Source organism: Thermobia domestica, chromosome 2 (genome assembly GCF_964235325.1).
Source record: "Thermobia domestica chromosome 2, izTheDome1.hap1.1, whole genome shotgun sequence".
Taxonomy (NCBI): domain Eukaryota; kingdom Metazoa; phylum Arthropoda; class Insecta; order Zygentoma; family Lepismatidae; genus Thermobia; species Thermobia domestica.
Window position 1 is genome coordinate 91778513 of NC_137455.1, and position 27184 is coordinate 91805696.

Consider the following 27184-nt stretch of genomic DNA (forward strand, 5'->3'; position numbering starts at 1 on the left):
GAAAATCTAAATTATATAGTAATCTTAATTTCGTCTTCTAGTGACACTATTTTATATACTCTAAGGAAAAAATTTTCCAAACAAACAAAAAATCTTCCTTCATTCTCCATATTTCCCTGACAAAATGTCTATACTTCTAGTGTCTATGTATTTAAACACAGGGATAATACCGAAAGTTCCTTCCGTAACTTCATTGGTTCAAATGGTCTATGTTTCTTTGGAAATAGAGTTGAGAGCCTTATGAATCGTTGCCAAATAATATGTCGTTCTAAAAGACTATTCTGCATGAAGGAAATATGTTTTCTCTATTAGAGAACTCAGCAGTAGTATGGTACAAAAATGAACATTTTCTTGTATCAAACAACTTGATACTTATGTCGTTGTACGCTACAAGAAAGTACTGAATGTTTCACAATATTTCACTGTTTTTGTTTTTAAAAAAACGTGACTTACCTTGTGCTTTAGTTTTGTTCGTTTAATCGTATTTTCCATCCACGCGGGGATCATATTCTTCACCAACAGCTCTTGCTGTGCCACCGGTTTCTTTCCTTTTACATCTCGTATTGTAGTTTTAACTTTTCTAATAAAATATAATTTTACATAGAGTATTCCGTAGCCTAATTTCGGTTATTATTGCTCACCTGTTGATTGTCACTTTAACATGAATAGCATCAAATTTAAAATACAAGTGTCGAATTCCACACAAAAGGTTAATTCGAACAAGTAGTTCTTTTATTAAATCAAACCGAGTAGACTGTTAAAATTACAGTAACAATCAACAAGTGAAAATTAATAACCGAGAAAAAAAAACTACGAGATATTGTGTGTAAAACTGTATTTTACAGGAAAGGTAAAACCAGAGTAGGAGGTGTAAAGGAAAGGATCCGGTAACGCTGCAGGAACTATTGCTGAAGATGATCCAGGATCTGGTTGGTAATATACAATTAAAGGAATAAAATAGGCACAAGGTAAATTATGTTTCTTATGAATATGTGCCCTATAGCGTCAATCAGTAGATGTTTCCTTTCTAATTGCAGAGACCACTATTTCACTGCTGTTCGATGGGTTAGCGTGACAGAAGTAGGAGTTGTATGGATGAATAGACCTCAAAACATGTCATTTATAACAATGTGTAAAAGTCCAATGTGGTATTGTCAAGAGGTATGTATTAGCTAAACAAACTATTAAAACTTTTCAATGTTTACCTATCTAGATTAATAGCTTCCTGGTACCAAGAGCGACCACAAATGGCGATTGCGTTATTATGGGCAGCCTGTAGTTCGGCTTAAACAAAATGCATTTTATGTATGTAAAGCATTTTGTGCTTCGTCAAAAAATGTAAGATTACCTTCATGTGCAAAGTCATGTTGCTGTGGTCAGCGACATATGTATATATATATATATATATATATATATATATATATATATATATATATATATATATATATATATATATATATATATATATATATATATATACTTTAATGTTTGCATAGCAGCATTGCTGATGAAAATGGCTGTAAACTAAGGTTTGAAATTGCTTTGTAGATAATGCTACGAAGTGAACACAATCTCGTAGTCCTTATCGATGCACAAAGCTTGTTCATCTAAGAAGGACCTAATTGGTACAATTGATTGTGTTATTTATATATCTCATATAGTTAAATAATAATAGTTCAGATGTGGGGAAGACGCTTTATTAGTATAACAAAATGCATTACGGAATCTAATTTTAAAGAAATTCAAAAAAGTTTTGCTTGAAAGTCATGTCAAAGTACTCGACTAAGAAATTGTCTGATGTTAATTGAATTCAAAATTTTCTTTAAGATTATAATTATCCAGAACTGTACCAGAATTATGTTGTAATTTTCTTTATGTTTCTTAATTTGTTTGATGCTGACAGTAATTTAATTCCTACTCAAAGTAGAACTGTCCAGCAAATGCAGTGTTTTACCTTTATAAGCATAACACATTAAGCCCACATCAATGGTCCCAATAAACTTACTTCGGCAGTATACTTTATTTAATAATAAGTGTTAACCTGGTTTCCTACAGGTTCTACACTTTAACCTGCTGATTAAATACACATACATTTTAAATTTGATTGGCTTATCTACAACAACACAAATCAAAACCAATTTGTTCTCAGTCGAATCTCGTCAACATACGGTAACTATGCATTTATTAAACAAATTATACAAAATAACCTAAAATTACACAAAATTAAACAACTTGTCCGATTAAGCAAATTAGTCCATAACTGGCAATTGACAACACATCATGGTAGTTTTTGAATTTGGAGAAGCTTCAGGCTTTAACTCATTTCTTCCGTTTGTTATAAGTCTTTGAAAATGGGTGAAAACATATTTGTTTTCGAGGGCTGCAACTGTCGCAGCTCCTCTGATTCTAGTTCTTATTAGGTTCAACGATTGTCTTCTGGTCCATCTCTTTCGTTAACTCTCTACTCAAACTGAAAGTTGTTCAAATTAGTCATTTGCGGTTTCAACGTTTATCACCATAAAACGAAAACGGTAACAGATAACGATAAAGATTATTTTGAAGCGATATAGCGTCTTAAGGCAAAGCACCATGGCTGTCTCAAACATTCTACTAAAACCCAGGAGTGGTTCAAATTTAATATTACTTTCGGTTTCAATACTGATTTACATATAGCAAGAACTGAAACAGATATCGAGAAGTTTTTCTTTTCAATCCACTCAACTTTCCAAGAGTAGGTTTTATCTCCTCCCTTAACCATCTATTCAAACCGGAAGTGTTTCAAATGAATTATTTCTGGTTTCAATCTTTATCGCTATACAACAAAAACAGTAAGGCACAGCGAGTAATGGCTTTCTGATATATATTCAGCCTTCAAGGAACAGGTTCTATCTTTGATCTTATTCATCTGCTGCAACCAGTAGTTTTGGATTTACTACTTCAAGTTTGAATATTGAATTCTCATAGTTTGCAAGACTACTGTAGTTACACACTGTGAAACGATACTCACTTGATTGTAGAATGGACTAAAATAACTTCGACAGCATTATCGTGTATCTTTAGCGGAAAGATCGGCACTTGCAAATCAGATAAGCCCACAGCCACAACGATGTTTATAATATCCTGAAATTTTATTTTCTTCGAAGATTCATTCTTAGTTTCCGTGTGGTTTAACATTAAAGATTTCGACTTCTCTAGTTTTTTTATAAGCAGGAAGCGTAATCCATGTGAGGTTACGTAACTCCACATATGCTCTGTGTGCAGTTACAAAAAGGAAGGTTGATACCTTGCAGCCTTCGTCAAACTTTACTGCTCGACATATTTGTTCAAATCTCTGTAGGTTTGGTTGAATTTGGCCTGTTTCTACATCAAAAGATTCGAATGAAGCAGGACAAACCATAGTAAATATCAACACTTCAGACGCTCTGTGTCAAAAATTGTGATTTACTTTGTATTCTTTAATTCACTTGGTGTTTTATTTAGTTATGTGTTAACCTGCTTTCCTACAGATACTATACTTTAACCATGTCGATTAAATAGATACACAGGTTACATTCCATTGCCTTATCTACAACAACACGACCCGAAACCAATTTGTTCACAATGGAATCTCATCAACATACAATGACTATATATTCACTAAACACTAAATTACACAAAATACCTAACCAAATATTACAAACAATTAGACAACAATAACTTATCCGATTAATCACAAATTACTCCATAACATACTACTGAAAAACTAAAGTGCTAATTTTCTCGATTAGTAAAGATAATTTAATATCTAGTGATCCTATGCAAGTTGCATCAGAATATTATTCACTCGAATAGTTAACAAGAATCATATAAATTGTTTTCTTCTTTTTTCTCTGATAACACAAAATCACAAATTCCCAATATCATTATGTTTATAATATTTCCACTTTAAAACGCATTTCATTTCATTTAATTTATTTGTCTGTTTCATTAGTTTACAAAACACGAGAAATTCTCATGTAAGCGTTACAGTTGTCAAAATAAAAAATAAATAAATAAAAATACATACAATAGTGTCAAGTAATAGAGGTATACATCATATTGTACCTATGCATCTTTCTAAAATACAAAACCATAAAATAGGATATATCAAGTATATAAACATGAATATTTACCTTTTGTACCACACCAGGCATGTACTCATGAGTAAGTATGTGTTACCAACGCTTCATTTAACAAATCATTTAAATATTCCTTAATAGTATAATAGCACTTTACAGCAAGTAGGTTAAATAACTTCCTACGAAAAACGGAAACATTAGTCATATTCTTAAATGCATAGGAAGTTTATTATACAATCTGACACAATTCTTATACACGGTTTTGCTTATATTAGCGTATTTTTGAAGCATCACAAATATTTCCACTTTAAAACGCATATCATTTCATTTCATTTCATTTATTTGTCTGCTTAATTAGTTTACAAAACACGAGAAATTCTCATGTAAGCGTTACAGTTGTCAAAATAAAAAATAAATAAATACTTTGTCTAGTATTATGGCTATGAACATTTTTGTTAAAGATAAAAAGATGCCTGTTTTTATACAGTAAAAAGAATAGATTTATCAATGTATAAGCTGGAAAGAGTTAAAATTTTTGCTTCTATGAAAACCTTTTTACATGTCGATTTTGTGCGTAATCCAAAATTTCCTAGTAATTTGAAGTGCATAACAACTAAAATCTAGAAAGATAACTCTTGAACTACTCTCATGTGTATGGAAAATCCACAGCAAATAACTATCTCCAAACTTCGGGAGGTAATTCGTTGTATCAAATCCAAAAGTTCTAATAAGGATGAATCAACACATACATTCTTCATAACTTTAATCTACCAAAGCTAAAAAGAAAAGTCTGAGGATTCTTTGCTCAAAAAACTATCAGATTTAGAGAAAACGATTTGAAACATCATACATAAAGTGATTTTGTAAATGCATATCTATGTTTTGAAATTGTCTGCATCACTTGTTTTCTTTTTTTCTTTTAAAGAAATAATATATTTTTTGAATATTATGCAATTACTTACAATAATAAATTATTCAATATACTATAATTCACACTATAAATATCTTATTCTTTTTCTAGAACTTGTGGTAGATAATGTAATTTACAGCACCAAAAAATAGTCTTACATTAGAAAATAACTTAATTGAAAGATTGACCATGCAGTGGTGCCCGTTCCCTCAAGAGCTTGGGTACTATTCCTCTTCCCCCAAAAATAGTGCATGAGATTGAAGTTCGTTGTTACAAAATCAAGACAACTTCCTTTGTAAATTTAATTTTATTCAATTTCGGAACTTTCTGCCGTTCTTTATAGCATTATCTTAATAACGTTTTGGTAAGCTCTAAACCCATGTGTGACCATCTACGTGTTCACAACTATTTTCTTATTTATATAGATTTTGAGCAATCTGAGGCTAATTCAATCTGAATCTATCAAAAATCAAGTCTGGTATTACGGGAGAATTCAGTAGATATACTTAGACACGACAGCTCAGTAGTAGAGAATTAGCCTCTGATATGCGGATTCTCGTATTTCTATCCAACATCGCTCCAGTTCTGATTTGTGGAGGGTACTCTTGTTTCATCCCATTTTATTATTGGATAACTCTTGTCATCCTTCACTTATTATTTTCTCTAACGTAAGGTATAGACTGAAAGTATAAATAAAAGATATTTATGTGATAGTTATGAGAAAAATTACATCATTTCATCATCATTACCTTGTGCACATAATAATGCACAAGGTTTTTTTTTAAACATAAAATAGAAATTGGAATCATATTTTCAGTGTACATTTTCGTACACGGAAGGTGAAAAATAGTAAATAGAAAGCGATAATATGGTGAAGGTTAGTTGTGTGAATAGAGAACAAACTTTCCCATCAAAAGCAACAACAGCCAGTTGACCTCTACGTAAGCTTCTCGCCCCGTTGCTTTTACAAAATATAAACACATCTGGTGACGTGATATAAAAAACAAATGCATGGGCTTTCCAGAAGAAAAATAGCAGCAACTGAAATACATATTGAAAAACAATTTTGTGGATTTTTCTGCATGTTACATCAAAAGGTTAAAATAATATAAACAGCACGAGCAAAAGGCATGGATCATCACAATTAACCTCTCCGTCGAATTTTACGTACTGAGTCAAATTTTCAGTAACCTCCATGGAATTTGGGACGCTTGCTTTCTAAGTACCTTTTCTTTTTCTATGATATCCCTTCTCCACTTTGGGGAGGAGTTTCAGTAAAACTCTGTCATCTGGCATGTATGAGTAAAAAATGATTCATCATTGTGGGTACAAGTCTCCTGGTGACACGCAACCCACTACACAAGTCAGTTTCAAAGATTTTATTTTCATTTTTGTGCGATTCAGGCATCATAAGTTGTATTTTAAATGGGGCCTCATGCTTTCATTTCAAGTCCTGATATTTAACATCGCCAAAAAATTTAGGTTGGTTTAAATTACACTTTAAAAAATTCAGTTTTATTTACAATGTCTTGCTTTTGCATTTTTTAAAATATTTTATGGCTCTCCGGCGGGGAATCGAACCCCGGTCTCCCTTTGTTAATACCTTTTATTTTGATTTTAGAATTCCTTTGTTGTGTTCTCCTGTACGTAAATAACGTTATAAGCAAAGGACATATACTTACTGAAGTACTCATACAACAATTTGACACATACATTTCAACGATCAATTTTTATCAACCTCAGTGCTAGTTCGTAGTACATCATACTGCTTGTAAAACTACATGTATCCTATCACATGATTAAGTAATTTTATAAATACTTTCGCTAATACTTCATCAAGTACAGAGGGGAAGAGTTAAGAAATGAAATGCGAAAGAACAAAGAGCGGTACAGGATTTATGCAAATCATTAGAATTGAATCAGCTACACTGGATGTAATTTTTTAAGCAAACCTACTCATTACAGTAAACAATATTTTCCATTATTCATATTATAGTGAATACTAGTACATACGGTAATTATTAAGCCCAGTGTCAGTGGCAAAAGAACATACTTCTTCGATAAAACGTATGCAGAATTCGTCTTCGATTGCACATTGGCTTTTAAATTTGAACATTGACATTATCTCTTTGGACCTCATACTAACAGTTTGGAAGTTCTTGATTCTCTATGTTCAATTACCGCAGATTTGTTTTTAGAAATGAGTGTTCTTTTTGTTTCGAATTTCGATTGAAAAGTACTATAACAGCTAATTATATTGTATATATTTAATTATTGTGTTATTTAATTATATATTTAATTATATATATTTAATTATTGTGTTAAATATCTTACTGTTAAAGTATCCACCAAACATTTAATATTAAAACATGTATAAATACTTTTTAACTAACAATTCTTTTTCACAAATGCATATCTTAAGACATTTTTACGTCAATATTCGCAGAAGATCATTCCTTAAAACATGAACCTCTGTCTTAAGGAATAAATGAAATTCATATTATTAATAAAAGGAGGAGACAACCTATTTAAACTTATTTTTACACAACGAATCCTCATATTGCTTTGACATTACAAGTAAACATAGTCAAAATGTTATAGCCAGTTCCAAGACACCAAGAAGTTAAGTTTATGAATTTTGTTTAGGAATCAACACAGAAAGGTACTTTTAAAATTAAGATATGATGCTTAAATAATAAAAATAAAAATTAAGAAAAATATATTAGTCATTTTAAATTTTAATTTGATTTGGTTTCATTTATTATTACAGACATATCGCCTAACCACTGAAGGACGAGGATGGGTGAATATCAACCGCGCTCCAATATTTTCAGAAGATGGAGACACATACGTCACACTTGCTCCAGTTCGAGATGGCAATGCTGGTTTCTTTCAGCATGTAAACATTGTAAACATTCCTAAGAAACGTATTTTACCAATCACTCAAGGCAGATTTGAAGTTTCTAAAATAGTTGGATGGGACCGAAAAGAAAATATTGTGTAAGTAGTATTTTAAAAATAGTTTTCTATTAGAATTTAGTTAGCAAATTTTTGTTCTACGTAAAAGAAAATGTATAGGAAAAAAGGAGTAATTATATATACACATTAATATATGTGTAACAGCATATTGCTTATTCCGAACATGTAATCTCAATTCAAGTTTAATACTATTATTTTTCTAGTATTAGCAGAACTATTCAATTCAATTCCAATGAATTATTTGAAAATATTATAAATTAATAGTCTTATCAATCAAGGAACATGATACAAACTTTGTCATGTTTATAGGCTCCTATTTTCATAGTGTTAAATGATCCGAAGTTTCAAATTATGTCGTGTTTCGTTCATAAGATGGAACTGCTTCAAACTGAAAAATAAAAGTAAGTGGAAGAGTGCTATTACATGAGAAGACTTGAGATTCATTAAAACATGAAATTCTATCAATATACTGTACATAATATAGTCCTTGATACACTATTAAAATAGTGGCACATAACAGCATTATATATTCAGTAATGAGTTTGAAAAATTACGTATGAGCAATAATACAACTGCATTCTCTTTAAATAATTAGTTAAGTTTGGGTAACCACAATTAACAATTAATTTTTTTTCTACCTGCATTTTTGTCTTTTCAATATTTTTATTCTTCAGTCTTTCATTCTGAAGATTTACTCAGTGTTTTATCTGTTACTTGGAGAATTTGGAAACCCCTTCAAGGAATAGTTTTTAGCTAGTACAATAGAATATATATCTCCCTATAGGTTTGATCTGCTGATATTTACATTTCATTGTATTCATCATATTAATTGTATACGAAATCCAAAACTTCTCATATTTAAAAAAAAAATCTATATGTCTCTACTTCCTTTCCTGGCTTTCATTATTTTGAATTTTAAGGTATTTCCTCATTTAGAATTAAACATAAAACATTTCGAAAATTCGGATCATTTCAACGCTGTAAACATAACAAAGAATATATCACAATTTCTTATAATTAAGCCATCTAGTTCAATAGCAGTTCAATGTTATACATGGTTATTTGAAAAATTGCAATTCAGAGCCATAAATTTTAGGAAACAAATAAATTTACCAAATCTTACTATTCTCTGGCACATTTTACGTTATACTTTTCTTTCTTTTCCTCGTAAAGTGATTTTTCCACTATTTTTAACAAAGATATAGAAGTTCTGGACACTTTTAAAAGGTTCTGCAATTTAATATGAAAGAAATACTTTTTTAATTAGAGGGAATAATTTCTAACAATCAACAACAATATCAAGAGCTCCAAGTTGTTCTGAATTTTAACGTGCTCTATAAGAACTTTTCTAAACGTATTTAAAATTTTGTGAAATTGTTAAGAAATGTAAAGTATTCAGTAAAATACAATTAGAGAGATTTGTAATATACTTTGTTGTGTTTGTGTTGTTATTTTTCCCAATTAAAATTATTCTATTTTATTACTTAGAACCATATATATATTTATCGTTTTACTTACAGATTTCTGTAATTCCTGGTTGGTGCTAGTACTTTCCAGCTTTCGACTCTCCCTTGGAGTCTTGATCAAGGATAAAAAAAAGAAGAGAAATAAAAATATCAGGAACTAAAATGGAACGGACTTACCGAGGGAAAAGCGGTGGTGGAACATACTTTGTTGAAAACAATGATCAGATGTCAAATGGTACTGGACTGAGTTGCGATATGGTGGAGTTCATTCTTGTGCGTGTTCCTTGTTCCTTACTAGTAGGTTGCCAACTCATGTTGGTATTTTTACTGTTTTGTCAATGCTGGCGAATTTTTGTAATTACTGATTCGCATTCATCGCTTATCCATCCCTTGTCTAAATTTAATTTTGGTTTCCTTAAAAAATTAAATATATTTTCAAATACGAGTTTCTCTACTTCAGTTTTGGGTCCGAATAAAATTTTTGAATCTTTTACCTTGTGTTGAGTTTTATATATATGTGTGTGTGTATGTGTGTGTGTATGTGTGTGTGTATGTGTGTGTGTGTGTTTCGATAGAACTGACATTGGGTTTTCCGCTATTGAATCCCTAATATGTTCCTTAACACGGATGTTTAGATTTCTTTTAGTTTTGCTTACGTAACTTTCATGGTAACTGCATTTTATTTCATAAATACCTAGATTTTTCATTGGGATCCTTGTAATAACTTTTAATTTGGGTAATATTCTTTTCTGAGCATTGAGAGAGTTTCAGAAAACTCGGTAAAAGATTCAAAAAAATTATTGAGGGGACTAAAAATGAATTAGGAAGACTCGTATTTGAAAATATATTTGTTTATTTAAGAAAACCAAAATTAAATTTAAACAAGGGATGGTTAAGTGATGAATGGGAAGCAGTAATTACAAAATTCGGAAAGTACTGCAATAACTACAAAAATACCAACATGAGTTTGCAACCTTCCACTAAAGAACAAAAGAACGTGTAAACCAACTCCTCTATATCGCAACTTATACCACTATCACTAGACGTCTGATCATTGTTTTCGGTAAAGTGGGTTCTAGCACCGCTCTTAGCTTGGTGATGTCTTTATTTTCCTTCTTCCTGTTTTTATCTTTCTTGACCAAGATTCCAGGGGAGAGTCGAAAGCTCGAAAGTACTAGTAATATTCAGGAATTACAGATATCTGTAAGTACAATGATAGTTAGAATTTCTGGCCGTGGTTCTAAATTCTGAGGCATGTATGTATTTGTTATACGTAAATTTTGAATATCATATATCGCTTAAATTCTTTATTTTTTTCTCTAAAATCTTGCAATTTTAGATCATAAGCTATTGTATTTGATAAAATCAAAAAATAACTAAAACTTCAAGGGCCGTACTCAAAAACTATTTTACGTGTGATTACACTGGTATACGATTATTTTGCTTCGGGGAAAGTAAGCTTGTATGCAAATCACTTGAGTAAAGTTATGATCGAAAAACATTCCTGTTGTAATCAGTCATACGCCATTTTAGAGACATGAAGACTTTTCGAAAAATCGCAATGTTAGCCCCGTACGGGTTGATTTACGTCTCGTAATCGCAAAAATGGCTGCCTAGAGGCGCCATATATTGCTATTTTTACTTGTGAAACACGTGCAAGGCCATCAGTCAGCCTCAATTCATGGGAAGTGATGTTTTGGTGTACTTTGATATATGTGGACTGTGTTGCCAATAGCAGGTTACAGTTTGATAAGACTATGTCGTGACATGGAAAGTGTTTAAATGACGTTAACAATTTTTGCTACACTTGTGGATTCTACACTGCCAGGAAACAGAGGAGAAACATTACTGCGCACTACAAACAAAGTTACTACGCGTATTTTGGTGTGTTCACGTATGGAATCAAAATAAACCGTGGGCACATCAGTGGTTACATGGAAAATGAAATATTTTGGAATTCCAATGTATTGGATGGAAATTCGTGACCACTCAAAAGACTGCTATTTTTGTTTGAGTGACATTACTGACAGAGACAAAAGAACAAAGCCACAGTGAAATATGCAAATGCGCGTTCAGCTATCCACCCAAAGCCTCACAGTGACGATGTGCCCATACCAAGACTTCCTGTAAACATGGAATCCGAGGACGACAAGGGATATAAATATAATAGTTTCAATCTGGTGGTGAAAAGAATCAGGATGCACTATATACTGATTAGTTTTTCTTTACACTGAGGTGACGTTGATGATAACAAGATCAAGAGCGGAGATGGAAGGTTCTATACACAGGTTAAAAAAAAAAAAAGGTAACTGAAATTTTAATAATGCATTCTTGGAAGCTGTTTATTATTTAATCAATCAATTTTGGATATATTAAAGGCTCCAAACAACAGTATAACATTCTCAAGAGAATTCATCCTGCTGAAAATGTGGTTCAGATAATTTTCAATGATCACAAAGGTAAAAGTTAGGTGGAAATAAACACACGATATCAAAAGATTCTTTATAGAATTACATTTCAGTTCAATTCACACACGTTCACTTATAAATTCAAGATCAAACCTGAGATTCACCATAAAGTCTTTATATATATATATATATATATATATATATATCACAAATTCACCACCTCTTTGATACGACTCTTCATTATATAATCCGTCTGCTTTAAAACAGATATGTGTCTTGGGAAATAATCCTAGTCTTTATGAATGTCGGATATCCAGGTTTCTATTACCGCAATTATATCATATTCATAGTTAGAAATTAAAAGAGGAAAATCACTACTCTTAGTTCTTAGTTCACGAACATTTTGATACCAAATTTAAATTGTGATTCGTAATGCCTAATAGAAGAACTATGCTTGTTAATAATTTTGCCATGATTCTGCCATTTACTATAGGTAATTCCAATACCAGATTGAAACCACTTTAGGATCGTTAATTCGAGAAAAATCTGATTTGTTCACTTCTACAAGAAATGGATAATAAGAATTATGTTTAGTCTTTAGTCCGATGCAGACCACTTCAGTTACATTGAGTTCCTTAACAATTTCTTCAAGTTCTTCACTAGTAACTAACGGATTGAATCTTGCCATTGAATTTCTAGTCGCTTTTTCTTGATTCACACACCAGATTTGAAGTACCTGAGCCACAACCAACAGTAAATTTCCTTGGTTCTCTTCGAGAACTTGAGTTATGCAAATTGATAACTTTTCACACTTGAAACGTTTTGTTATTTCTGGATTTTACATGAGACCAAAGTAACGGTCTTAACTTAGAGGGCAATCGTCCATCTTTTCAGTTTCATTATTATCAGTTAAATTTGGGAAATTATGTTGTTCAATAATGCTAGAAACCGGTATAACATCTAGTTCCGAGTCATGGTTAAAAGTTGAAATTTTACGGGTATGCACTTATTCACCAATTAACAGATCTCTTAACAAAGAGTTTTCTTTCTTTAAATTTACAATTTCCTTTTTAAGTTCAAAGAGTTCAAGCAAAACTTCACTTTCGATTTTGTTTACACTGAACTCTAGTAATTTCGATATCATTTCATTGGCCATAGAGGAACCCTTGCAACAAGATAACTGATCGTTTTGTCTCTGTTCACTACCTGAAGTACCTAATTACCTACTACTGCCTGAATCCAACTCGGGAAAACCAGTAGTATACGAGAATCCAACCAACCAGTAGAATCTAACCCAAAATCAGGTTCGAAACCAACTAGATTGTACGAAATGTTGCTGCATAGCGCTGTTAGTTCTTGTTGTTTATTTTATAATAAACCTTAATGTACGCAAATGCTGCAAATTTGTCGTAACCAAAAGCTAATATTTCCTATTTTTTATATATATATATAATATATTATTTATATATATATATATAATATATTATATATATATATATATATATATATATATATATATATATATATATATATATATATATATATAGATAGATAGATAGATAGATAGATAGATAGATAGATAGATAGATATAGATATAGATATAGATATATTATAACATAGAAAACAGACTACAATTAAGTACAATGTTCTGTATCATCTGATAAATATATGCATATTCTATCTCCTGCAATTTATTCTAACCTCTAGTTATTTATATGTGGGTCGTCTTGTACTGAGGAACACAGCTAAAACAAAAAGTAAATTTTAATAGGTTTTACTAAGAAACGGTATTTAAAAGGAGAAGGAGAGTCGTAAACAAGAGACAAGAAAATTGGCGTTGAAACGAAAGAAGTATTTAGTCTTTATCTTCTGAAGAAGAAAATATTATCTCTGCTGTTAAGACTAATGGTGAAGACAGCGTAATTATTGAAGAGTGTATTTGCCGTCATAACCCATGGAAAGCATATATTAATGGATCAGCTTCAAATTGTGGTAAAGGCAGACTTATGACCAGTGTACCAATACTGCATCATACCATTCATTTCCCTATATTTCAAAGTAGTAGCGAGTGTTGATCCATGGAATCTTTTCGTACCACTATATTTTATGTTTCTTATCAATAATACAATTGTAGGTGTAAAACAAGTAGATACATGTACGAAGTTACGAAAGAATCTTATTAGAAAGAAAGTTATTCCCATCACTGTTTTCACGTAGAAGAGAATTGTCATCTATATTCAAAAACAATGAACAATAATAATAATAATAATAATAATAATAATAATAATAATAATAATAATAATAATAATAATAATAATAATAATAATAATAATAATAATAATAATAATAATAATAATAATGAAAGTGTACTATAGTGTAACATTCTTGTTTGCTACTTGACTGTATAGCTTCATTGAATCAAAATCTAAAAACTTTTAATTTAAATTTATTAAAGGGATAAAACATATAATGAGTGGCTTATTTAGGCACCCCCCTCCCCCTCCCGAAATAAATTCGTTAATTTTTCACATTCCACATACAACAATAATCCTTCTTACCACTTATAAGAATTTAGTTGATTTCCATTCTCTTACGCGCTTTGTTCAGAAATAATATTGTATTTGTCAAATTTCATTCCATGTAAAAACTGCGTTCTTTTTCATTTCTTTCGTCCATTCTACTCTTCTGTTTCTTTCTCTTAGTTACTTTCTTTCGTTTCGCCTATCATACTTTCGACTGTTGTTAGTTGTGATTCAAGTCTGCCGTCGTCAGTAACATTAAAACTAAGAGGAGTTGATATGCAAAACTGGCATTCCACATCAACTTGCACGGATATCGACATAACGGAACTTTAGTTATTATAGCAAAGGAATATATACATCGTTTAGTTATAAAGAAAGGTGAGTGTTTGAATTAAAGAAAATTAAGAGCGGAAATAAGTAGCCCGGGAAATTGGTAGGCCAAGAGGATGCTTCCTTTTCCTTCTATGAATAGAATAAAAGGTTAGATTCACTGCTAAATTTTGTGTGTATCATATCACCTAAGATTCACCAGTCTGCAGCTCTTGCCACTTAAACTGCAATCAGTATATTTCAGCTTTAACTTGTCTCAACATTTTCTTTCAGGTAAAAGCGTACACAGATAGAACTAAATATTTCCATTTTGTTACTAAAATGAAATCAGTTTAGTTGAAGTGAGATTACAAATATTCAACATGTGTTTGTAGGAGCGTCATTTCAGATTTGGTTGGAAGTAGGGAGGGGGAGATTCTCCACCGACATATAAGTTTAACTTTTTTTCTAGTATATTACTAGCCAATCAATTAAAATATATTTACTTTTCAAACTCAGGTGGGCAATTGTCCCCTTGCTTCCCCGTGCATAGCCTCCCGAAACAAAATCTTTAATACACCATTGCATCTAATTAAGAATTCAAAAAAAAATATATAATCAAAATTTTCTTGGATAATAATAATAATAATAACCAAATATTCTACACAATCACACAATGAAAAAAATCCTACCAAACTACATCAGCGAAACAACTAATATAATAACACAAAAAAAATCTTGAATATCTCTAATAGAAAATGTATCCGTAGGTGAAGAATTTACCATCTCAGATCTTTTAAGTTCTAAACTATATAGTGGCATTTATCCTAAGTAAGAAGGAAAAAGTATTTTAATATAAGAAAATAACAATATATTTTTATAATTATTTGAAAAGAAAGTTCTAATATTTAAATTGTCTTTTCCATATATTTCAGATATTACCTCGGGATTCCTGAAAACAAAACTGGCCAACTGCACTTGTACAATGTGACAACGAATCGATCGATACCAGTCAAAGGTCCTCAATGTTTAACATGTCCTCCTGAAGTAGAAGAACCAGAACCTACACCAAAACCAGAGAAGCCGAAGAAAAAGAAAAAAGGACGCGGGAAGCCCTACAATGTAATGGCCATTCTGTGGAGACCGTGTCTATACCATAATGCAATATTCAGTCCTGGTCTCTCTTATATTGTACTCGAGTGCCTAGGACCAGGTATCCCCACTGTGTCATTATACGAAACCAAAGATTTTAAATACTTACTTACCTTGCAAAACAATTCCAGATTGCTTGAGAGAGCTTCAGAAATGGCTTTTCCTCAAGTGATGACCTTCTCGGTGCAAATGTCGAAGGGCTACAATGCACAAGTGCGACTTCACTTGCCTCCAGTTCTTCGAGAAGATGAAATTACCACTTATCCACTCGTTGTTAGAGTGTAAGTATGTCATGTAAATATTTCTAGATCATTACGAGACCTAATGAAGGCGATGCAGCCAAGACTTTCCTTTTAAATTAACTTAACTTTTAGCAACATTTTGATAGATTTATATACAACGACGCCTGTCGGAAAGGTATACCTGACAATGGTCCAGGAAAACCAATACACTCACCTGCCATTTTCGTTGTCCTAATCTCCTTCAAACTAATCCCCTCCTTCTTACAGACACCGAGTTTGGTGGTCCTTCCAGTGCTCGAAAAAGGCCTGAAATCTCTAGTCGGAAAGTGCTACAACAGCAGCCGTGATATTGCTTTTGGTCTCTCCTAGGTTGCAAAAACGAGTTTCTACCTGGTACTTTTTAATTTTCCCGAACAGATAAAAGTCTTACGAAACTATACCTGGAGCTTGACAAAATTTCTAAATCTGTAATGTGTTGAAAAGGACAACCACATGAGCTGCGTGAATGAAATTATTACCCTGGTTCAGTCTTCGGGACTTTGAAGTCCACAAGTCTAGTCATTTCGGACAAAAACCGTCACGTAAACGATGGAAAATGTCTAAAGGCAAGTTCTTTGTACGTGTACGTCCTTTCTGTACGTACCCATGACGCACATTGCCACTGGAATCGAAGAACACAATCAATATTGATTTGACTTTTCTACGCGCCTGACGATCTTCTGTGGCTTTTCGCGAGCTTTGTCATTCTTTGGCGAGGTCGCATCTATTCACAGAGTCGGTTATGACGTCGTTCTCGCGATATATCCGTACACCCATGTCTTTACCATTTTAACCGCGCCGAGACCACAGAAGAGCACACAACATAATAACTCCTCCACAACAGTAGACGCAAATGAAAGTGACGTCATCTGCAGGCTAAAGACATCATGGACCCATCTTCCAAGATGCAAAATTTGGTCAACCTATGCCATGTAGTTTTCTCAGAAACAAAGAAGGTCGGATACCTTTTCGACAGGCCTTGTAAAGGTAGTATGCTTTCTTTAAACAAGCAGTATGTGTGCCACCATTAAATGAAAAGAAACAACAATAAATAAAATCTGCTACCAAAAATGAATTGTTTATCATATAGTCCTAAACTCCATTCACAAACTCTAAAAGTTAAGAATAATAGACAAAAATAGCTCTCAACATATAAATCATTCTGCATAAATAAATAAACAATATGTTCTAGTAGAGTGAAATTATTGGCGAAACAATGACATGAACCCTTTAGCACCACAAAATTCATTTTTTCAAAATTTACACATGAGAATTTACCCTCATAACCTCAATGTGTTCAGCTTGATATAATATATCGATTGATATCTCTTATCTTTGAATAATATTATTTTTAAAGAAAAATTATTGAAGTTAAGAGTTATTGATTTTTTGGGCTAATGCTGTGTACTGTGTCACACTATTTCCGATGGCCTTACCACTGCAACTAATCAAAGTCATTTTCATAACTGAACACAGCAAACCACTGGTTCAAAGAAGAACAAGAGGTTCTGCAAAGTTAACATCTATTACAGACCTTTTCCATTCACACTTCTATAAATCAAATTTACCAATTGAGCAAAGGGAATGAAATACAGAATTTTGAATAAAACTGCTTTAACACTTTTTTTTCCGAGAAAGTTTTTGCAATTAAAGCTACGTTGATTTATTTCAGTACAACCAAATAATACAACTGAATTAATGGATTGCGGAAAATTTGCCAAAAAATTGCACTTTACGGCAGGCCGGTAGCCAGCCCTAAAATATAGGGGGGACCGGTAGAAGTTGGGGGGTCCGATCGAATTATAGTATAGTTCATCACCATATTATAGTTCATTTGGAAACCTACCGTGAAAATTTTAGGGGGTCCGTAAAAATGTAGGAGGGGACCGGCCCCCCTAGACCCCCCTGGATACGGGCCTGCTTTACGGTCTGGTTATTAATAGCCTAACAAATATCTATACTGAATTTTAAAAAAAATGCAATACGTAATTAAGACCATGAATCCAGATAGAATTAAGAAATTATGTTTCAATTATTTCAACGTCAAAAAATTCAACTATTTTAATTATCTCACTCAGACGGTAGTGTTTAGAACATTGATTTAGGAAATCTATTTGTGGATCAATTGCGAAATCCAAGACAACTAATACTACAAAACTCAAATTAGTTTCAGAGCTCCTCCGTGGCTAAGCGGTTAGCGTACGCGCCTTTGGCGTGGGAGGCCCGGGTTCGATTCCCGGCGGGAGCTCATGTGGTTCGGATTCCACGTTAATCAGTAGGTCCACGTCTCATATAGCCTCGCTGCTGAAAAGGGACGTTAAATTCAAAATCAATCAATCAAATTAGTTTCACTTGCCTTGAAATAAGTCACTATCATGTAGGTTACCAGCAGAGTTGATCATTAATCCAGCAACCAATTATTGTGTGCTCTTAGTTCCAAATCCAATAGTAGGATACAGGTTTTCCTTTATAAATTAGCATTCCGATCAAACATTTGAATTAATTTTTCAACTATTAACATAATTTAATATGTAAATTCAAAGTCTGCATACAGTTCGTCAATGTGAACACTTTTATAAAATTATGCAAGAACAAATTAATTTCACTGATTAATATTAAACTATAGACGTATTTAGAACAAAACACTCTCACTTTAATTTTTTTTAAGCAAACTATTAACAAATTAACACGTTTCCTTAAACTTCAAAAATTCATTTCCACAAGGCTTATTCAATTATTACAAATATATAATCCCCTGTTTATTACTTAATGACAGCACTAATATAAATCACTTTCCTGAATTTAAAACCAAATTAAATTCAATATTAAGCTCAATTTTCATTTTTAGGATAACGACTTGCCATATGTAAGTATTGGACTTCATGAATTTTCCACACTATAACTTAATTATATTCACAATCTTAACTTTAGTCCGTAGATATTCTTAATTCCACTTAATTATTCGCGCTTTACGCAATTATTACCGCGAAATATTACAGAATTATTATTTAGAATTCGATTATGGAAGTTAAATTTAACCGTGTTCTATTAAAAATAAAATCCATTGAATTTCACTTACTTTCGGAGAACGAAGTCTATAACAAGGCTATAAATTCGTAGAATCGGAGCTATCATTCCCTCAATGACGGGCTTCAGGGTTACAAGTTTCAAGACGTAAGATTACTCTTGCACTTATGAAACAAAGCCGTCATCTCTTAACAGGATTTTTAGTCCTTATTCCTAAATTAATTTCTTGCCTAACCAGATTCATGTTGACATAAGCTGAGGACAATACTGTTGTGGTTTCGTAATTTCTGAGTAAATATAAAACGCTGAGTAGTTCTTTGAACACAATAAACTTTTGAGGAACAAATAATACTAATACGAAATTTTAACTAAACAACAATAATAACTAGTAATAAATATTTAAAATTAAAATCTTGTAACATGGCATCGTTTCAACTGTCATCTTGCTATATTCATAATGTAAAACTTGATAAAAGTATACTTTAGTATTGGTTTGATTTTAATGGTTAGAGTGGTTATCATACAACATCAATTTTGGGTTTAGAAAAATAGTTCTTTTCTCTCGAAAACTACGCATAAGAATTTAAGATCACCCATATAATATTGTTTATCTCGAGGAGATCTATCAATTGGTTCATGTCTTACTTTCGGACCTTTGTTTTTCGTTAAACGCTAAAAATATTGTGGAATTTGAAATATTTTGTTCATATAACATTTTATTATAGCTTTTTGTTCTGTTATAAAATACACAAATGACGCATTCAGTGCACAAGGGAATCAAGTTCCGTTTTAAATCATTTTGGACATATTTCATTTCTAAGATCTCAGTCTGACGCTGCCCTCAGAGCTTAAACGATTCATGTTCAGATACTATACATAACTCTTAATAATGTAGAAAATTATTCTCTTTTCCATGTAATTAAGTATACCGTACAAACTTTATGTCATTTATTTTCACAACTTGCTAATTGGACTTGATTTCCTTGTGTTCTTAACATCCCAAATAGTAAACATTGGATGGACCACTGTAAATTTTTCACAGAAGAAGGGACACGTTGGCGAATAGCTTTTCTTATACATCTCAAAGTTATTTGAAATTTAAATATCTATTTCTTTAAAATTACTATTAGTAAAGAACATATTAGAGTTTCAAATATCAGTGTGTTTTCGTAGAAGAATGGATAAACATTATGTAAGATCATATATTTTAATTCTCATAATAGCATAACTATATTATTTTAATCTCAACTATTTGAATACAAATGACCGCATTATATATAAGATCAATATTATTTGAGTTAAAAGAAAGTAGGCCTCCAATAACACTTTTTCGAACATAAGTAATTATAGTAGAGTCTGTTTAAACTAAGCCATTCTTAGCTTCACTTAAAAAATATCAAGTCAATTCAGATAGTGGTCGACTTATAGAGAAACAGAACACATTTGCCCCTATCATCATGAGTTCAAAAATACATTGGAAAATTAAGTGGTTATCACTGTAATTGAGAATACCAATGGAATATTTTGTAGATACAAGGTAACCAATCCGTACCTTTTGCTATAAACTGATACTTTCTATATATATATGTACAGCCAAGTTCTTAGGAAATGATTAATATTCTTGAGAGATAGTTTTTTGTTACTTTTGTATAATAGAGAGACGTATTATCTTCTAACATTGTATTATCATATATCGTAATTAAACTTAAGGCAAAATGAACATTGTTTAAGACATAAATTTCTTAATATATGTACTTTTATTCTCAAGTTATTACGAGCTCTCAGACCAATTTATCATGTAACACTTAGCAATCAGGCCATTTTTCAACATCCATAGAGAGTTTTATATACACACACATACTGTGGAAAAATTTGAATGTTATCATGATGTCTCCTGACATTATCTACTAGTAATTCAAACGTTTTTTTCTTTCAGATATGGCGGACCAGGAACACAACTAGTGACGGAAAGATGGAAAACCGATTTTAATACATATTTAGCCAGTAAAATGAATTTTGTTGTGGCTGAAATTGATGGTAGAGGATCAGGAGGGCAGGGACTGAAATTAATGCATGAAATATATTATCGATTGGGATCTGTTGAAGTAGACGACCAATTGGAAGTCGCAGAGTAAGTGGTAGTTGTATTATACTTTTATTCTTAATTGAATAGTAACATATAACGGGATGTAGATGCTATCCTTTTAAAATATCGGTACCTCAGCTAAAACGTCAGAAAAAGATTGATGTGTTGAATGAAACTTTTGTGGGAACAAGCCTAATGCTCAGTTGCACCAACCGAGGATTAATCCTTGCATAGAGATAAAACCAAAGTTAATCGAAATGAGGGTAATGTGTTGCGCCAACACTGACCTGAGGATTATTCCAATAAATTGTCTGATTAGTATAAAATCGTCGAAAATGGGAGATCAATCCGTGATTAGCGTTTAGTAGGGAATCACAGCTGTAAATTAGTAGTTATTGTGGTTAATTCAATCGTCCCTAAATCAAGAAAGAATAAAATTTATACTAATAGTCTGTCATTAACTACAATGAAATTATTGAAGTACCAAATTTGTATTACTTTATTATATTATTTATCATATTAATTAATTTATTTCTTCATTAGAGTTTGTAAATTAAAGAAATTTAGTTTTGGTGGCCACCTAGTACAGGCAGACATAGTAGTTTATGTTACATTTAAAGTAACTATCTTTATGAGATTCTACTTTACTGCATGCCGTTATCTTGAGCTCAATTATAGTGACAGTTAACAGTGTATGACATGAACTAAAATTGCTCCCATCTTTGCATTTAATTTACTGGCATGTTCTGCAAATTTTACAAACATCCTACAATAAAAAAATATTGCTTTCTGGTGTTCTGTTGATCAAAAATTGAACAAGGAAAAGCTATCGTGCCTTTAACAATGAGTCAAGTAGCATTTTTTTTTTTAACAACCATATGTAATTACCTGATATATAGTTAACATTAAAGAAAAAATGTAGTCAAATTTACATTAGCATCGCCAGTTACTAACATTATGTAAACCCGACGGTGAATTACTAAAATAAACTTCGTTTACTGATTCACAAAGGCCATATTTACGTAAAGCAGTGCTACTTGCTGGAGTGGAGCCAAAGCAACTGGCAATGCAAACGTCATTATGCCAAAATTTGGTTAACAAAAAGTTGACGAACTAGGGTCGCGGCATTATTTCTTGTTACGTAATTGTTAAATAAAGTGTCATAGTGTGACGCGGCCATGCGGTAAGCTACCGTAGCCTAAACTAACCTAACTTCTCTACCCTATATTTGAAAATAAGGGCTAAACAATGAATGTAAGGTAAGGTAAAGTAACCTAACCTGTCTACTCTAACCTACATTTGAAAATAATTTCTTAACACTGAGTTAACTAACCTAACCTAATTTACACGACTCTACTCTACCTTACGCTAGTCTAATCCTCTCTACTCTTCCCTATCCTACCATGTGCTTCAGTACAAGGACCAAACTTTGGATATAAGAGAATACAGTATTTGTATTAAATTTAGTATAATTTGTCCTCTTGTTTGAAAATGTCGCTTGAAAAGGCTGCTAGAGCATATTAAAAAAAAAACTTTTACCTTTAATGTCTAGACTCGAGATATAATGCATCATTCATAAAACTAACTTCAATATTTTAAATATTCTGAGATATCAGAAATGAAGTTTTTTAAATTTTTTTTAAATATTTGATAACGGCATTATTTCTTTTAAAAAAGTGTTTGTATTTGTCCACCAACATTAGGACATATTCTCCCTCCCGAAGAAAAAAATGAAATGAAATCTTTAAGTTTTACGTCCCACGGATATGCCGGTTAGGCTAAAGGAGACGGTGATGATGAGAGATGAGTGCAATGAAGAAAGTGGGAGGAAATGGGAGAACCCCGAGAAAACCCACGAGCACGGTGTTTGTCCACCACAAAGTCCACATGGTGCGAGCTGGGATCGAACCCGGAACTCTAAGCACCGGAGGTGAACGCTCTACCACTGAGCCACCGCGCCCCCTCTCCCTCCTGAAGAGTGAAGGCGAGTATGTCCTAATCTTTATGTTCTTTGTTCACTTTCTTTCCATATCTAGTAACAAGAGTTACCATGCTACATGCTACGTAAACCAGTTTCCAGTTGTTACACACACTTTTTAGCCAATCAAACATATGATATTACATGATGCCAAAATCGTAAATGTCATATTTTTTTTTTTTTTTTTTTTTTTTTTGCAACTTCTGTATTCAAGGATAAGTTAATTCTGTCTCACAAACTATTGGTTCTCGATTGGTGCAACTGAGCATAAGTGATATCTAGAAAACGAATTTTATATATATAGGGTATAATTGATAAAGTTACACAGCATGTAAACAATTTATGTGAATAAAACTGATAACCTTTTTTATTAATATGAGTAATTATATTCAAGTTTCCTTATCTCACTTAAAACTTTGATTAATGTTTCTGTTTTGGTACTTTTTATTCTTGTGGTGGACAACAATTTGTCAGTGTGAGCTCCTCCGTGGCTAAGCGGTTAGCGTACGCGCCTTTGGCGTGGGAGACCCGGGTTCGATTCCCGGCGGGAGCTCATGTGGTTCGGATTCCACGTTAATCAGTAGGTCCACGTCTCATATAGCCTCGCTGCTGAAAGGGACGCTAAACTAAAATCAACTCAACTCAATGTGTCGGTGATCTTTTTTTGGGGGATCCTCGTGTTTCATCCCACATTCTTGTTCCACCATTTTTTTCATTATCATTCATCTTCATGAATTGTTCGTCTCCTTTAGCTTAAAGAGCATAAGTGTGAGACATAAGGCTCATTTCATTATCTTTTATTCTTTTCCCTGTCTTTTCAGACTAACTATAAGTTCATTTACTTTCCTAATAAATGCCCAGTAGAACCTGGAGTTCAAGATAGCGGATGTCAGCAAAAATAATGGTATTAAAATACAATCTATATACTAGATAAATAAAATTTTTAAAAAACTAACATTATAATGATATTTTCGGTTCGCGGAGGGGAACGAAACCTGTGTCTCCATTATTTACCAAACCTATAATTCATATCAGCCTGTAAGAAAGTCATACATTTATGTTGTAATTAATCGTCAAGGAAAAGAAATAAAGATAAACACTGCACTGTATCTCGGTAATAAACTAAGAGGACAAAAGTGCGTACGCTAGTCATACAGCCGCGAGGGAGAGATGAATCTCAACCAGGAAAACATATATACATTTATCAAACTGGATTTTTTTTTTTTTTTTTTTTGTTTTTGCGAATCTATGTTGAATGCATCGAAGTTAAAACATTGGCGTATGCAGAGGGTGGATTCTAGTATTCCGGACCCCCTCTCCCTCCCGAAATATCGACTTTAAAAAAAAATGAGTTTAATTTTATGAGTGATTTTACATATTTTAATATAGTCACGTTAAATTTGCACCTCCTCAAAAGCTTTGGACCCCACCCGAAACTAATACCTGCATACATGTCTGATCTACCATCAGCACAAGAAATAAATTGCATGGATATTTGTGCTACTGGTAATTATGAATATATTAGCTGAAATTTCCGGTTTTCGCACGGTTAGAAAAGGGTTATCGAAAATATTTAAGCCTCCCTTAGAATACGCATTTTAATGAAGTGATATGATAAAAACCCATTAGATATTGTATTTTTCGCATTCAGTTTGAACCTCCCTATCACCTTTAGGATCCCATCTTGAATCAAAGTAATATAATAAAATTCCAGTTTAAGATAGGTACTATCTATGTTTCCAAATTAATTTCAAACTGTTCAACCATTTTCCCGTGATGTGATGATAGCAACATCGCTTTCAATGTGAAGGAAAAAAACGCTCCCCTTAAAACAAGAATTTTCAAAAACGCTGAAACATGTTTTCACTCATTTTAAATGAGGAGCTAATACACTAAATTACATCTTCGTAACTTGACAGAATCATGAGATACTCAATTTTTTGCATAAATGTTGACTCCTTGCTTCCCCTTTAGGATGCGAATTTTAATCCAATAATCGTAATGAAAAAAACAGTTCAAGGTACATGATAACTATATCTAAAAAATCGTTTCAAATAGTTTAACCGTTTTCCCATGATTTGGTCACAAATAAAATTTTTCCTATTTTTATACAATAGATTATCCATCGATATCGAAACATAGTTTAACTTCGAATGATGTACACTCTTGAATAAGGAAACCTAGCCACGCCTCTCTCTTTTGGAGGCCGTATTCTTAAAACCACACAGAGGGGATCACAATGTTTTGACTTGAAGAATGAACTCAATTAGTCAAAGAAGACTGACAGTTCTTTCGTGTAATCCTACCTATGCATAATACTACAGGGCTTTTCATAGATAAATGAATGATCAGATTTCTTTGAAAAAACTGTATATTTCTGCTTCTTTCTACTTTGAAGAAGGCAAAACAAGTTTGGCAAATAACCATTAATCTACGAATGTCCATCTGCAACAAACACCCACAAAATATATTTAAATTGTGCTGAATTAGGAAAAATTTTACCCTTATGTTTCAATAGCAAAATAAAACTGTAATTGTCAAGGATAATAGAACAAACAAAACAAGTTTAAAGAGATAAGATTGAATAACATAAACTGAAGACCATCGTAGTTCTATTAAAAAAACTTCGAATAAATGTTACAGCAGATATGGAAAATGTTGTTAATTAATGTTATGTTTTTTTGACGAGAAACCAGTTGTTCAAAGATTACACTTCTAATCATCCAGAAAAATATCAATGAATTTATGCCAGAATTTGTATAACATTAAGAATCATTTGAAAACAGCTCTTCCTTTCGAGATTTTAATCGATGAAATGATAAAATCTGAAACTAGTATTTGTATTTCATTATGTATTTGGAAACACTTATATTATATTTTATCTTTACCACGTCTTCCGATTTCATTTTTTCATATAACCAGGTTAATAAATTGGTTCGTATAAAAACAGCAAACTCAGATAGACGATAGAGTTGCCAGATTGAAATAAAAGCAAATCCGTAGACCAGTGGCATTTATGTAATTAGGGACACAAATTCGAAACTCAAAGTTTCTGTATGTCATTACCACCGTTACTTCTAACGCTTATAGCCAGTGGTATCACTCAACCAGTTCGCACCGGTTGGCCCAAACCGATTGTTAAAAGTTATCTCTTCACCCTTAAATCCAATATTTACGAAAGAAAATGAATTTTCTAGTACTATTTTTGAAAATCAATATAAAGATACTATTTGGCTCAATCTTTGTTATTATTACTAATATCATTGGAATAAAGAATAATATAATCATATGGTAATAATATTATTGATAATAAACTAACTTACTATCCTGATCATATAATAAAACTGGTTGTTAAATACTAATCATAATACTTGTTGTTATATACTAATCTGAGAACCGGTTGTTGAATGATTTGAATGACATCATTGATTATTACCACTATTACCACTATTACTACTAACCAAACACCAAGCTGAATGAAAATTACACAAGATAATACAATATATTGTAATTATAAACGGTTACCTTATGTATGTATTTCGGAGTTTTTCACTGGTGAAGAAAAGTCGTACTTAGCGGAACCACTGTGTGTACATAAAATTTTAAAAAGGCATTTTTCAAGTTTATCTGAACAAAAATTAAGGTCATCATAAGTTCTGTCGACATTATGTTTGATTCGTTCGGCTGTAAAGTTTTCATTACACTAAAAACTTGATCGACATGTTCATTACTGGCTGGTATAGCGAGAGTATATTGCATTAATTATTTTGATAAGTTTGATACATCTGTGTTCTCGAAAATGCACCTTATAATTCACAACAGCTATTATTGTTCTTCTTATCAAGTGCTAATATTACAGATTACAAGACAGAAATCTCAATTTACAATTCATTTCCATCGGAACTAATTTTAAGTTTCATTCCCATCTCTGGCAAATCATTAAATGAAAACAATTTTCAGTGCCACGC

General features: G+C 32.1%; 1 protein-coding gene across 2 annotated transcripts in view; it reads left to right on the forward strand.

The window, feature by feature from the left end:
• Positions 1 to 27184, forward strand: part of Dpp10 (Dipeptidyl peptidase 10) — a 521190-nt gene that overhangs the window by 474004 nt on the left and 20002 nt on the right. For both annotated transcript variants that reach the window (XM_081743917.1, XM_081743914.1), the window contains exons 9-12: positions 1038 to 1161; positions 7778 to 8007; positions 15628 to 16125; positions 21089 to 21283. In XM_081743917.1, coding sequence (XP_081600043.1) covers positions 1038 to 1161; positions 7778 to 8007; positions 15628 to 16125; positions 21089 to 21283 — 1047 coding nt within the window. The remainder of the gene's footprint in view (positions 1 to 1037; positions 1162 to 7777; positions 8008 to 15627; positions 16126 to 21088; positions 21284 to 27184) is intronic.